General features: G+C 44.0%; 1 protein-coding gene across 3 annotated transcripts in view; it reads left to right on the top strand.

Annotated features, from left to right (window-relative positions):
- Nucleotides 1-14,060, top strand: part of cdh7a (cadherin 7a) — a 227,043-nt gene that overhangs the window by 167,553 nt on the left and 45,430 nt on the right. For 2 of the 3 annotated variants that reach the window (XM_072258284.1, XM_072258275.1), the window contains exons 7-8: nucleotides 6,829-7,082; nucleotides 11,526-11,662. In XM_072258284.1, the coding sequence (XP_072114385.1) occupies nucleotides 6,829-7,082; nucleotides 11,526-11,662 (391 nt within the window). Of the gene's footprint in view, nucleotides 1-4,596; nucleotides 4,663-6,828; nucleotides 7,083-11,525; nucleotides 11,663-14,060 lie in introns of those variants that run through there. The other variant, XM_072258292.1, reaches the window with a different exon arrangement.

Here is a 14,060-nt window from a genome sequence, read left to right as displayed (position 1 = left end):
CATCTAGATCCATTACACTTCACGTGCTCTTGATCTCCTCAATAACTTTTAATTCCCTGGCCCTGTTTGCCTCATTTTCACTCTGGATGTTCTGTCTCAATACTCTTCTATTCCCCATCAAGAAGGCCTTAAAGCTCTCTGCTTATTTCTCAACAAATGACCCAACCAGTTCTCATCCACCATGAGCCTTCTCTAACTGGCAGAACTGGTCCTCACCCTCAGCAATTTCTCCTTTGGCTCCTCCCACTTTATCCAAACTCAAGGGGTTGCCATGAGCACCCACAAGGGCTCCAGCCATGCCTGTCTTTTGTTGGCTAGGTCCCAATCTCAACACCTCATATTCCATCAAAGTAGACTCTAACCTAATGGTATGAAAATTGATTTCTCCTTCCGATAATTTTCTCCCTCCCCTTCGCTCTTCTATTACCCACTCTGGCCTCTTACTTATTCTCCTCACCTGTCTATCACCTCCCCAAGGTGCCCTGTCCTTCTTCCCTTTCTCCCATGATCCATTCTCCTCTCCTATTAGATTGCTTCTTGGGTCTCGACCCAAAACGTCCATTGTTTATTCATTTACGTAGACGCTGCCGGAACTGCTGAGTTCCGCCAGCATTTTGTATGTGTTGCTCTGGAGTTCCTGCATCTGCAGAATCTGTTGTGTTTGGTGCAGCGGCGTTCATCAGTCAGGGCATTGAGTATTGAAGCTCGGATGCAACGTTGCAGCTGTGTAAGTTGTTGATGAGGCCGCACTTGGACTACTGTGTACAGCTTTAGTCATCCAGCTGTGGGAAAGATGTGGTTAAACTGGAGAAAAGGCAGAGATTGATGAGGATGTTGCCAGGACTAAAGGGCTTCAGTTATAGGGAGAGATTAGTCAGACGAGGTCTTTTTCCTTCGAATATGAGAGAATGAGAGGTGACTTAATAGAAATGTTTAAAATTACAAGAGGCATAACTAAGGTGGATGGTACGTCTGTTTCTTGAAGAAGGGGAATCAGAAACTGAGGAGCACTGATGTAGGGTGAGGGGGAAGAGATTGAAAGGGATCCTGAGAGGCAACGTTTTCATGTAGAGGTGTTGACTATATGGAAAGAACTGCTGGAGGAAGTGGTTGAGGCAGATACAATAGTATCACTTAAGAAGCACTTAGATAGGTATATGGCAGGGCAGAGTTTGGAGAGATATGGGCCGAATGATTGTTCTGTGTCTCTACGATTTTAAACATTGTCAAATGTGGCTAGCTTAATCTATATGGATAACATGTTAAACATAGTTTTTCACTCCACTTCAGTATATATGGCAATCATAAACCAATATACCAACTTACCAATTTAGCATCTTTGTCAGCATTTGAGCAGTCAAGCCAAAGCAGTCTGTTTCTATACTTTATGACTCTATGAATCCCCATGAAAGAGAAAAGCTTCTGCAATTCTGGGGCTACCTTCTTACTTGCATGGCTTTATGGAATATGTGTAATGAAATAGACAAACGTGTGTCCAATGATGATGTACAATAAGCTTAGAAACTTGGTTAAGATGAGGCTAAAGGCATTGGGGAATTGTCACCTGGGCAACTTTGGTTGATGCCTAAGTAGAAGAGTGGAGGGAAAATTACAAATAACATTTTTATTAGTCCCAGCAGATGGAAATGTATATCACGTCTGCAAAATTAAACCTCTAGGATTATGTTACTAGGGATGATTATGAAGAATATCTTATGGAGAATGAATGGAATTGGAACATTTAGTTTATTCTGCAATAAATGAAAAAGAAGCTGTAGATCCTGGAAATCTGAAATAAAAAGAACAGATGCTGGAGATGATGGAAACACTCAGTATGTGAGCCAGCGTCCATGGAGAAAGAAACAGTTATTGTTTCAGGTTGAAGACTTTTTGTCTGGACCAATGTTTTGTGTCTTTACATGACTTGTGTCTTATGATGACAATTTATTTGTGCCATAAGTGAATTACTTCCTGATCTCTCTTTGTTTCTCATTCTGAAGTTCAAGTTCAGTTTATTACAATTCAACCGTACACATGTATACTACCAACAAAACAATGTTCCTCTAGACCTTCTTCTTCGGTTGTCCATCGATATCCGATGACAACGTCCACTCCTTTAACGGTGAGATCGTTGATGACTATACAGTCCTATCCTGGACCCACAAGCTCTATTGCAGGTGGGACATGTATATGTAGTAATGGTGGCAACCATGGCTGCATTTCTCCTGGGTCTCTTCTGCTGTCTTCTGGTTGTTCTTTCCATCTCCAGAATACGAACCCTGTCCCTACACAGCTGTCGCCAAGTGGTACAGTCAGCAGCAACATCCTCCAGGTCCTCGGGTCTGATCTTGCACTTCCTTAAAGCATTCTTCATCTGATCCTTATAGCACTTCTTCGGCCTTCTAGCTGAGTGTCGACCATGATGCAGCTGGCCATATAACACTCTGCGGGGTAGCCGACATGGGGCATCCTTATCACGTGCCCCAGCCACTGCGGCTGGCACTGGGTGATCATGGCCTCAATACTCTTGCAGTTGGTCTTTACAAGTATTTCAGTGTGAGGCACCCGCTCATGCCAGGTAATTCCCAGGATGCGCTGGAGGCAGCTTATGTGGAAGCGCTCCAAGGACTTGATGTGACGGCTGTAGGTTACCCAAGCTTCACAGCTGTAAAGGAGGGTGGTGACATAGACCGCTTGGTATACGGTGACCTTTGTGGAGGGACGAAGGCTTCTGTTCTGAAAGACTCTACACCGAAGTCTCCCAAAGGCAGCTGATGCCTGTTTAATGCGGCTCTGAATGTCGTTGTCAATGCCGCTATCCTCAGAGAGAATGCTCCCCAGATATTTGAAAGATGACACTACCATCAGCTTTTCATCACCAACGGTGGAGGCAGGTAGAGTGGGTGGGACACTGGTACTCCATTGGCAAACCACTTCTGTCTTGGTGGTATTGACAGTCAGCCCCATCCTGCTGTACGCTCTCACCACCACAGCAAGGACAGTCTGAAGATACTCCGGAGTATGGGCCACAAGAGCACAGTCGTCTGCATACTGCAGCTTCAGGATCCGCTCTCTACGGAGTTTTTTGGTTGCGTGGAGCCTCCTGATGTCAAAGAGGTTGCCATCTAATCTGACATCCACTGCCACACCGCTGCTGTCTTCAATCTCGTTGTGGAGAAGCTTGGTAACACACAAGAGGAAGGTGTTAAAGAGCACTGGTGCTAGCACACACCCTGCCTCACCCCTGTGTGTACAAGGAAGCGTCAAGGTACGCAACAGAGTACGTACATAAAACTTACACATATAACACATAAAGTAATATCATCACTAGTAAATTAATAAATAATAAGGTGCATTTATGACACAAGTTAATTGTCCATTTGTCCATTTCCTTCATCTCTCACTTTCTATCTCCGTGCATTTCCCTGAACTATCTTGCACTCTCTGTCTCCTGCACTCTGTTCGTTTATCTACATTTCTTTCTTTCTCTGTCCATGTTGCCCTCAATATCTTTGCCTCTCTACCTCTTTGCCCTGGACTCCAACAGATAGGAAAGAGTGGCACCGTCATATAGCGGCTGTGTAAGCCTATTTACAGTGCCAGTGACCCAGGTTCAATTTCAGTGCTGTCTGTAAGGAGTTTATATGTTCTCTCCATGACTGCATAGGTATTTGCCAGGTTCTCCAGTTTCCTCCCACATTCCAAAGGTGTACGGGATAGTAAGTTGTGGCATGCTATGTTGGCACTGGAAGCATGGCAAGGTCTGCGGGCTGCCCTCAGCATATCTTTGGACTGCGTTGGTCAACGTAGCAAACAACACATTCCACTCAATGTTGCAATGCATATATAACAAATATAGCTAATCTCTAAATCTCTTGTCGCAGGTGGGACTGAGGGATCCCAGATCTGAATGTAAGGAATAAAAGGAGTAGGAAGAGGCTATTCAGCCCAACAAACCCATGGTACCCTTCAGTAAGATCACAACTGCCCTGATCTTGGCCTCAATTTCATTGTCCTTCTTCATTCCCCAAACTCTTGACTAAAATTCTGTCTGATTTTTCCCTGAATGACTGAACAAACTCTCTCTAAGAAGAAATTCCTCATTTCCAACTTTCATGGGAAGCCCTTTATTCTGAAAATCTGCTTTTAGGTGTCAGTATCAACAATGGGGCAAACGTCCTCCTAAGACCATGGTCCAATTGCCACTCTTTCCTTCATATTCATGCAAAGATTGAGGTCTTAATAACTGAATCCTGGTATCAATATCAGTGGCACAATGACAACAGTGATACTCAGTCATGACAGATGCATTCAGACAAACAGGCAATATATGGAATTATATTATCCTAATCTGAATGCAGATCAATGATGTAATGCTCTGGTTCACATTTTTACTGTTATGCTGTATGTATTTCATTCAGTGATCTGTAAGAGCTATTTGTTCTGTTTTCAGCTTGTTTAGGTTATTGATGAAGACAGGAGATGAGGAGAATTGTGTGCCATCCAATTAGGATAGTCGAATTAAGGGGAGGTTTCTCTTGTGAGGTACACTAAGGTTGGGCTTGGAGTTTTGGTTCGAGAGGATATAAAGAGGGAAGACGCAGGAGAGAGAAGGTCGTAGGATTCGACCTGAAGCTGGACCATGATTTGATGAAGCCAGGGGTGAGATCGATTGACGATTGATAACTATGGAGAAACTTTGAGCTCCCACTTGTGCACATTTGACTGTTTCATTAAAATGGGCCCTTTTCTTTTTTTTGTTCTTTTCCTTATGAACCCTTTAGTCAAATTAAGATTCATAAATATAATCTTTTAATCATATATGGTGTACTGTCTGTTGTTTTGTGGCACTAATTTGTAACAGGGTAACAAATTACACAGCATCCGCACAAACCGAGGCTTTGGGTGGGAGAGGGCCTCAATTTCACGAGTTTGGCAGGTTTGGTTCATGTCTTCCCTAGGCTTACACAGCCAAGGAAACTAGGGGGTTTCATGAGATTAGTTGAGATGCAGAAAAAGATTGGCATCAGTGAATTGGGTCGAAGAGCCTGGTTCTGTGCTGTATGACTCTTTGAGAAGTGGCCATAAGTCTGAACATACATATGATTTCAAAGATTCAAAGAATGGTCACTGGGCCCCAAAGACCTGTTCCAAAACTGTACACAGTATGAATGGGGATAATACGATTGTATCTTCAACTCCACGTTCCCTCTGTTCCCAATAATCTTTCATCCCCTTATTTTTCAGGTATTTGTCTAGAGGCATTGAGTCACAGAGCAGAACAGCAGAGAAATCTTCCCTTCAGCCAATCTAGTCCATGCTGGGGAGTGGGAGCAGGAGAGGGAGAGTCTGTGCTGGCCTGGTTTTCTGCCTAGTCCCACCCATCTCCACCTGGACCATAGCCCTCCATATCTCTTTCATCCATGCACCTATTCAAAGTTCTCCTTAAAGTTACAATTGAACTCACATCTACCACTTTCCAGGCAGCTGTTCTACATTCACACCATCCTCTGAGTGAAGAAGTCCCCCATCAAAATCCTGTTAAATATTTCAGCTTTCACCCTAAACCTGTGACCTCTAGTTCTAGTGTCACCCAACCTGCAGGGAAAAAGCCTGCATGAATCTATCTTTAAAAAAATTATTTCAATACTGCTTCCAAGACCCTTTAAGGAAGACAGTACCAAAGCCTCACAAGCTTTGAACAGGACAAATTGCAGCTCTTATTTTTAAATAGAGCTTTGCTTCCAGATTCTCCCACAAGAGGAAACACCTTTCCCACACCCAACCTGTCAAAAGCCCTCTGGACCTGATACAAAACCTCAGAAGGGATCAGCCTCCTAGTAACAGCTAAAGCAGAAGTAACAAATTAGGGCAGCACAGTGGGTCTGAGGTACTGTAGAGCTGCTGCCTTGCAGTTTCAGACACCGGGAATTGATCCTGACCTCTAATGTTGTCTGAGAGGAATTTGCTTATCCTACCTTTGACACTGCCAGCTTCCAGGTGCTCTGGTTTCCTCCCAAATACACGTGAGTCAGAAAGTTAGCTGCTATGTTGAGTGTCCTTTAGTGTAGGTGAGTAGGAGGGAAGTTAAGGTGAAGTTAGAGAAAGAGACATTGGGTGGGAGAGGGAGGAGAGAGGAGGGAATGAGAGGGGTAGAAGTTATGGGGAGAGGAAGGAGAAGAGAGAGTGGGGAAAGGGTGAGAGAAGAAGGAGAAAGAAATGGAGAGAAGGAGAGAATGAGAGGGAGGAGGAAAGAAAAAAGGGGAGGAGAGAGAAAGGGAGGAATAGTGAGAAAGGTAAAAGGAGGGGGGGAGGGGGAGGGAGTGGACAAAATGGCAAGTGGGAAAGAGAAGGGGAGAGAGGGGGAAAAACAGAGGATGGGAGGGGAAAGAGTCTTTGGGAATGGAGAGGGGCAGAGTGAGGAGGGAGAAAACATATGACTGGGAAATAAATAGGGGGAATGGGATTAATAGAATTTCTCTGAGAGCTGGGATAGATTTAATGAAGCAAATAGTACTCCTTTTAGGAAACATGAAAATAACTAAATAACTATTGGCATGGTCTAAAACCACAAATAAATAATTCATTTGGAATTTTATCCATTTGGTGAGTTGTTAGATCAGCACAAAGAGCAAGTGTAACACAGATGGATGTGGAGAGAAGCACACTGCAAACACGTTGTGAATGTTTCTGCCATTTAATTATGTGATGGGATTTACACGTCAGCACTGATGTGCCTTGCTCCCTGGATAGTTGCCATTCTCTTAATAAGCCCACATTATGCTGAGTTAATAAATAAACATATGTATAATTTCCAATCATTCGCAGGAACTGGATTTTGAAAAAAAGTCAAGTTACAGCCTGAAGATTGAGGTCACCAATACACATGTCGACTCGCAGTTTGAGGCACTGGGACCCTTCGCCGACACGGCTACAGTGAAGCTCGTGGTTGAAGATGTGGATGAGCCTCCTGAGTTCAGCTCACTGCTGTACAAGATGTCGGTGTCCGAAGCAGCGAGGGTGGGCACGGCCATTGGCACTGTCTCTGCCCATGACCCAGACAAGGCAAACAATCCTGTAAGGTACGTGCGCCCAGTTCCTGGGAGGGAGGGACTGGCCCCTTGCTTTCATTCCTCCCTGAAAAATTTGCAAAGGTGCAAAGGTAAGCCCAAAGCTCTCCACAGGCAATGGAGCATTCCTCCCAGTCCATGCACTGCAATAGTCAGAACACACCAGTGGTTGTCCACAGCTGTATCACCTCCAATTAATGCATAGCAAGATCCTGGAATAATCCAATGTGTTGCTCACTAGACCATCCCCTCCGATGTATGCACAAGCTCTCGGGACACCCCTATGGTTGCCAAGGGAACACTCCCCATCCAATTCACACACAGGAAGTTCCCAGAATACTCCAGTGGATTTATCACTAGGCCATCTCCTCTGATGTATGCACAACAAGCTCTCAGGACAACCTTGTGGTTGCCATGGGAACAATCCCCATCCAATTCACACACAGGAAGTTCCCAGAATACTCCAATTATTTTGCCTACTGGAGTATCCCAATCAGTTAATGCACAACAAGCTGCCAGAAAGCACCAGTGGTTGCCCACTGCTTTAGTGAGGTTGACTGAGGGACACATGCCCAGATGCTGAGGAAGAACACCCCTACACATCCTTAGAGGACATGGACTCATTCACACTCATCGGCGTGGAGAAAGGGGACAACATGTTAACAAACAGAAGCACCCTCAGCTCTTTAGAGATTTCAATGCTCTGGGAAACTGGCGCAGAAGTGGATTGAGGCCAGCATAGATCAGTCATGATCACATTGCAGAATTGAGATAAGAGGCCCGATGTTTGCGGATCTGCGGCCACAGTCTGGAAGCTGGAGGCCCAGAGGTGGCCTGTGTCTGTTTGCGTGGGAGGCTGGGAAGGGGGTTTGTTTCGCTGTTGTATCTTGTTGTATGTGTGTTGTTCCGCTAAACATTATGGGCATGCTATGGTGCCCCCAGCACATCCTCAAATTGTGTTGGATGTTACCATAAATGACACATTTCACTGTACATGTGGTCATTAAATAAATCTAATTAAATAAATTGCAGGGCAGGCTTGAAGGGACAAGCGGTCTCCTCCTGCTCCACGTTTCTGTACTTTTACTTTTAGCAATATCAGTGTTTGGTACACCGCATCTCAGAGACAGGTCCATTGAGGTCAAAGCTAAATGATATCTCCACTGGCAATGCAGTTAATCCACGTCTACGGCAGTTCCATGAGTCATCACCAGCCATTGCTCATGTGAAACATTAGACTAACTGATCTACCAATGACTGCCTGAACACCTGTATCAGGTTCATAGAAAACCTACAGCCTAATACAGGCCCTTCAGCCCACAAAGTTGTGTCGGTTCAGCTTTCACTAATTGTACAAGTCGGATCTTGTTCACTATCTGATCCACGGTGATTAGTGCTACAGCATCACAGCTCCAGGGATCTGTGTTTTATTCTGACACGGTTTGCTATTTGTGCAGAGATTTCCTTAGAGTCATCCAGTTGTATATTCCATGGTCCATGGTCCTCTCCTAATAGATTACTTCATCTTCAGCCCTTTACCTCTTTCATCTATCCCCTCCCAGCTTCTTGCTTCCTCCTCTCACCCCCTCGTTCAAACATCCTCCTCCATCATACCCCCTCCCCCACTCACCCACCTTCCTCCTCACTTGGTCTCACCTATCGCCCGCCTGCTTGCTCTCCTTCCCCTCCCCACACCTCCTTACTCTAACTTCTGTCCCCTTCTTTTCCAGTCCTGATGAAGAGTCTCAGCCCGAAAAGTTGACTGTTTATTCCCCTCCGTAGATGCTGCCTTACCTGCTGAGTTCTTCCAGCATTTTGTGTGTGTGTGTTTTTTCTAAATTTTCTGTATTTGCAGTCTCTCCAGTGCCGTCATTTATTTACATTATGTCTGTAGTCTTCTAAGTCTTGGCAAGTTGGGTACTTGTCCAGATACTTATTAAATACTATGGGAGTATCTATCTCCTCCTCCCCTTCAGACAATGCCTTGCAGATCCTATCCACTGTCTATATGAATAAAAACCATCACACCCCCTCTAAACGTCCCCCTTCTCACCTTATGCCAACACCCTCTTGTGTCAGACACCTCAACCATGAGTTATAAGGTCATGTAGTATCAAAACATAAGCTTTTCCATGCCAACCAAGATGCCCAACTAAGCCAATCCCACTTGCCATGTTTGACCTGTATCCATCTAAACTCTTCCTATCTGTGTACCTGTTCAAGTATGTTAAGTGTTGTTAATGTAGCTGCCTTAACCACTTCCTCTGCCAGTTTATCCCAAATGTAGACCACCTTCCAAGGAATAAAGATTCTTACTACGGTATCTATCCCTCTCTCAATGTTGATTGGTGCTGGAATACGTGGCAACACCTGCATTCTGCCCCTAACACATCCTCAGATTTTGTTGGGGGTTAATGGAAACACTGCATTTTGTTGTATGTTTCAATGAACATGTGATTAATAAATAAATGTAGATGTAAATCTAAATCTAAATGACTTCCTCCTTCCACTTTCTCTTCTCCAGAGAAAACAAGTCCATCCATTCCATTCCTCCAATGCAGTCAACTTTCTGGGGTATCTCATATGCACCCTTTCCAGTGCAGTTATATCCTTCCTGTAGCATAATGGCCAGAAGTGCCCTTTATTTTCCTTACCAATGTGTCCTCTCATGATTATGTAGATTTCTTTCAGGTGCTCTAATTTCCTCCCACATCCCAAAGACATGTGGCTTGGTAGCTTCATTGGCCACTGTAAATTGGCATTTGCGCAGGCAGGTGGTAGAACCTGGGGAAAGCTGATCCAAGTGGTATTAATGCGAAAGGATGTTTGAAAGTTGGCATATGCTTGATGGGCTGAAGGGTCTCTTTCCCTGCTCTAAGATTCAATAATTCTACCTCCAGTGTACCACTTCAAGAGAGAAATCAATGGGGAAACATAAAGAAAATTAACCACTATGGCCATAAGTTATAAAACTGATGGGGCAGAGAAAAAAAGAGAAATTGAGCAGTGACCAATACTAATCTAATTGTGTAACCAAGAGTTTTATTTTTATTAAATTTGGACATCATTGTCTGGATCGAAATTTACTGCCCATTCCTAATCAGGCCCCTGAACTGGATGGCTTACTGAGCCATTTCAGAGTGGAGCTAACTGCAAACCACTACAAAAGTGACAAGAAAAACTTATTTTATGTGGCAGACACCGAAACAAAAAGTTCATAATAACAGTAACTGCACGCCCAGCTTGTGTGTGATTGTGTGATTAATTACACAAAGTCACGGATTCACCATGTAGAACAAATAGCTGCTTTACTTATTACCACAGCCAAGAGAATAGCCATACTCAGAACTCAAGAGGAAATAGATACAATGTTCATAAAAAGAAAATGACCTATTATGGTGTGACAAAATCATTATTTTTCTGAAGAGTATTTGCATATGATAGAAGTTTATAAAATTATGAGATGCTTTGGAAAGGATACAGAGATACAGGAGAGGTTTACCAGGATGCTGCCTGGATTAGAGGGTGCAAGTACAAGAAGAGGTTGGTCAATCCTGAGTTGTTTTCCCTGGAGTATCGGGGGTTGAAGGGAGACCTGACAGAGGTTCACAAAATTATGAATGGTACTGTACCTACAGGGTAGCTGATCTGGACCTTTTCTCCAGGATCAAAATGTTGAAAACTAGAGGGCATAGCTTTAAGGTGAAAGAGGGAAAGTTAAGACGAGCTGTGCTGGGTAAGGTTTTTTATGCAGAGAGTGGTGGCGTGCTCTACTAGGGGTGTTAGTTTAAGCAGATATGATAGTGACATTAAAGGGGCTTTTAGGTAGATACAGGACTCTAAGGGGATGGGGGTTGGTTATGGGATTATGTGCAAGTAGAAGGGATGAGTCTAATTTGGCGTCATATTTATCACAACATCATGTACTGAAGGGTCTGTTCCTGTGCTCTAAGACCATATGACATAGGAGCAGAATTAGCCCATTCAGCCCATCAAGTGCTGTTCTATGCTCTATGAGCTTATGCTACAATCAGTCGATGTATAGTCATGATCAGCTGCATTATCCCTTTCACTTCAAATTCATTCGCCTAGTTACTCCTTCGCCCTCCACTCCAAAAATGATTTCAGCGGGATATTATAATATCACCACTCTTCAGATTATAATCCAAATATTCCCCTCTACTGCTCCCTTTTAACCTGAACCAACAAGGCTTATTGCTTGGACTAAGGACCCAAGGAGTAATTATATGTGGCTGATTCACTCTACATAAAGGTCATTTGACGGCACCTCCAACAAAAGTTGGCAATCCAGTCTACACCCAAAACCCAATCGTATATACCTCTCTATGGATGGAATTACTGCATGCTGTTTAGTAAGCCAAAGGGCTTTGAATAAACTGAAACACGTATATGATCCAAGACTAATAGTCCTTTCTTGAATTTTTTTTCATCTAGGTACTCCATAGATCGCAACACAGACTTGGAAAGATACTTTAACATTGATGCTAACACAGGAGTTATTACCATTGCTAAACCACTGGACAGGGAGACCAATGAGGAACACAATATTACAGTGCTGGCGATGGAGAGTCGTAAGTGTTTTCAAGAAATTCTTTAAGGAGAGGAAGTCTTGTGATCCCAGCTTTAATAGTGATAGGATGTCTCAAAGAGCTTTGCAGCTAACCATATAGATTTTAAGGGACAATTTAAAATTGTATACTAAGTGTGTGAGGGAGAAAGCAAGACTGGGGGATTTAGAATTTAAGGATTAATTATACCAGTGGAATTCCATTTTCATTCTGGTAGCCCTCTTATCCCTTCTCTTACCCTCCTTCCCTCATGACCTTCCCATCACCTTCCTCTGGTCTTCACCTCCTTCCCTTTATTCCATGGTCTATCATCTTCCGCTATCAGATTCCTCGCTCTTCAGCCCTTTTACCTCTTTCACCTATCCTCTCCCAGCTTCTCACATTATTTCCCCCTCTTCCGCTTGCCCACCTTCCTCCTCACCTGGTCTCACCATCGCTTCCTCTTCCTACAACCCCACCTTCTTACTCTGGCTTCTTCTCCCTTGCTTTCTAGTCTTCAAGAAAGGTCTTGGCCCAAAACATTGACAATTTCTCCCCATAGACGCTGCTGAGTCCATCCAGCACTTTGTGTATGTTGCTTTTGATTTCTCAGATGGCAAGTTTGTCATTTGAGGAGAGATTATGTTTTAATAGACGAGGCTTTTACACTCCTGAATTTAGAAGAGCAAGACATGATCTCATTGAAACATTCAATATTGTTATAGGGCATGACAGGGAAGTACAAAGTTGATGTTTCCCTTTTCCAGGGTATATGGAATCAGGGGTCACTGTCTCAAAATAAAGGAATGGGATGTTTAGGGCAGAAATGAGAAAAGTTGTTCTTTCACCTAGTTAATCTTTGGAATTTTTCTTCCTAAAGTATGAGGCTCAGTTGTTGTGTACACTTAGGGCAGAGTTTGAAAGCATTTTAGATATTGAGTGAATCAGGGGCGGGAAGGTGGGGCTGTGGTGCAGAATAGCCTCCTGCTTCAAGTCCTTAGGGAGAACACGACTGCTTATCCATGGAATGATGGCGTGGGATTTTTCCTGTCTCCCTGAGAAGGGAGAAATGTGGAGTGATTCGTTGCTTCATACTAGTGACAGCACAGTGATACCTCAGTAAGTGTGTACTCAAATCCATGGAGGTAGAGTCTTTGAGAGAGTAATAGAGTCATACAGCACAGAAACTGGCTCTTCAGCCCATTCTGTGCGTGCCAACCTAGATGTCTGCGGAGCAAGAACCGTTTGTCCCTTGTCTTTCGAAACCTCATGAATACTGTTTATCTGATGCTATGTGCCTGCAATGCTACTGCAAGTGAGTTTTTCATTGCACCTATGCATGAACTTACTTGTGCTTATGACACTAAACTTAACATTGACTTTGAACTTTTTCATCTATCCAAGTTGTGGAGTTATAGAGCACAGACTGTTTCTTTAGCTCACTGGCTATGTCCTATCATCAACAGCCCACTTACACTAACCCTACACTATTCCTTTTTAATTCTCCTCAAGTTCCCATCAGCTTCTCCTCTCGCCCTCCACCCACCACCCCCAGATACTACCACTCACCTACACATTAGATGCAACTTAAAGTGGTTGTTCTATGGGATGTGGAAGGAAAATTGAGCACCCCACATGGTCAAGGGGAGAACATGCAGATGGCACCACAGGTTGGGATTGAACCTGGGTCTCTGAGCTTAGGGGCCAGCAGCTTCACTGGCTGGGTCAATGAGCCTCCCTACAGCCCACAGTCTCAGACAATTTTCTGCTTTATGAATGGAAAGTACTTTGGTTAATGAACAATGAAGACAAATTTAAGTCCCAATGCAGCGTTTTTATCCAACATGTCAAACACTTCCTCACCCCTCCAGATTCAATTCGACTTCCTAGTCATATACTGTCATGTCAGTCCATGGCCTCCTCCACTACCACAATGATTCCAAACTCAGGTTGGGGGAGCAACACCTCACATATCCTCCAACTTGAAGGCATGAACTTCAATCTCTCTAACTTCCAGGAATTACTCCCCCCTCCCCTCTTCTCTCTTTATCAGTTCCCCATTCTGGTTACCCTCTCACCCTTGCACTTCTCCTCAACTCCCTATGGTTCCCCTCCTCATTCACATTATTCTATGGTCCACTGTCCTCTCATATTAGATTTCTTCTTCTTTGGCCCTTTACCTCTTCCCTCCATAACCTCCATGCTTCTTATTTCATCGTGCCTCAACCACCCCTCCACCTTCCCCCTCACATGGTCTCACCTACCTCCTGCCAGCTTGTACCCTACCCCCACCTTCTTTTCCTGGTTTCTTCAACATCATTTTCAATCCTGATTAAGGTCTTGGCCTGAAACACCATCTGTTAATTCCCCTCCATTGATGCTGCCTGACCCACTGAGTTCCGGCAGGAGGTAGTTTATTTCT

The sequence above is a fragment of the Mobula birostris genome, chromosome 1, assembly GCF_030028105.1.
Source record: "Mobula birostris isolate sMobBir1 chromosome 1, sMobBir1.hap1, whole genome shotgun sequence".
Classification (NCBI taxonomy): domain Eukaryota; kingdom Metazoa; phylum Chordata; class Chondrichthyes; order Myliobatiformes; family Myliobatidae; genus Mobula; species Mobula birostris.
The sequence above is the reverse complement of the archived record's forward strand: the minus strand, read 5'-3'. Positions and strand labels throughout refer to the sequence as shown.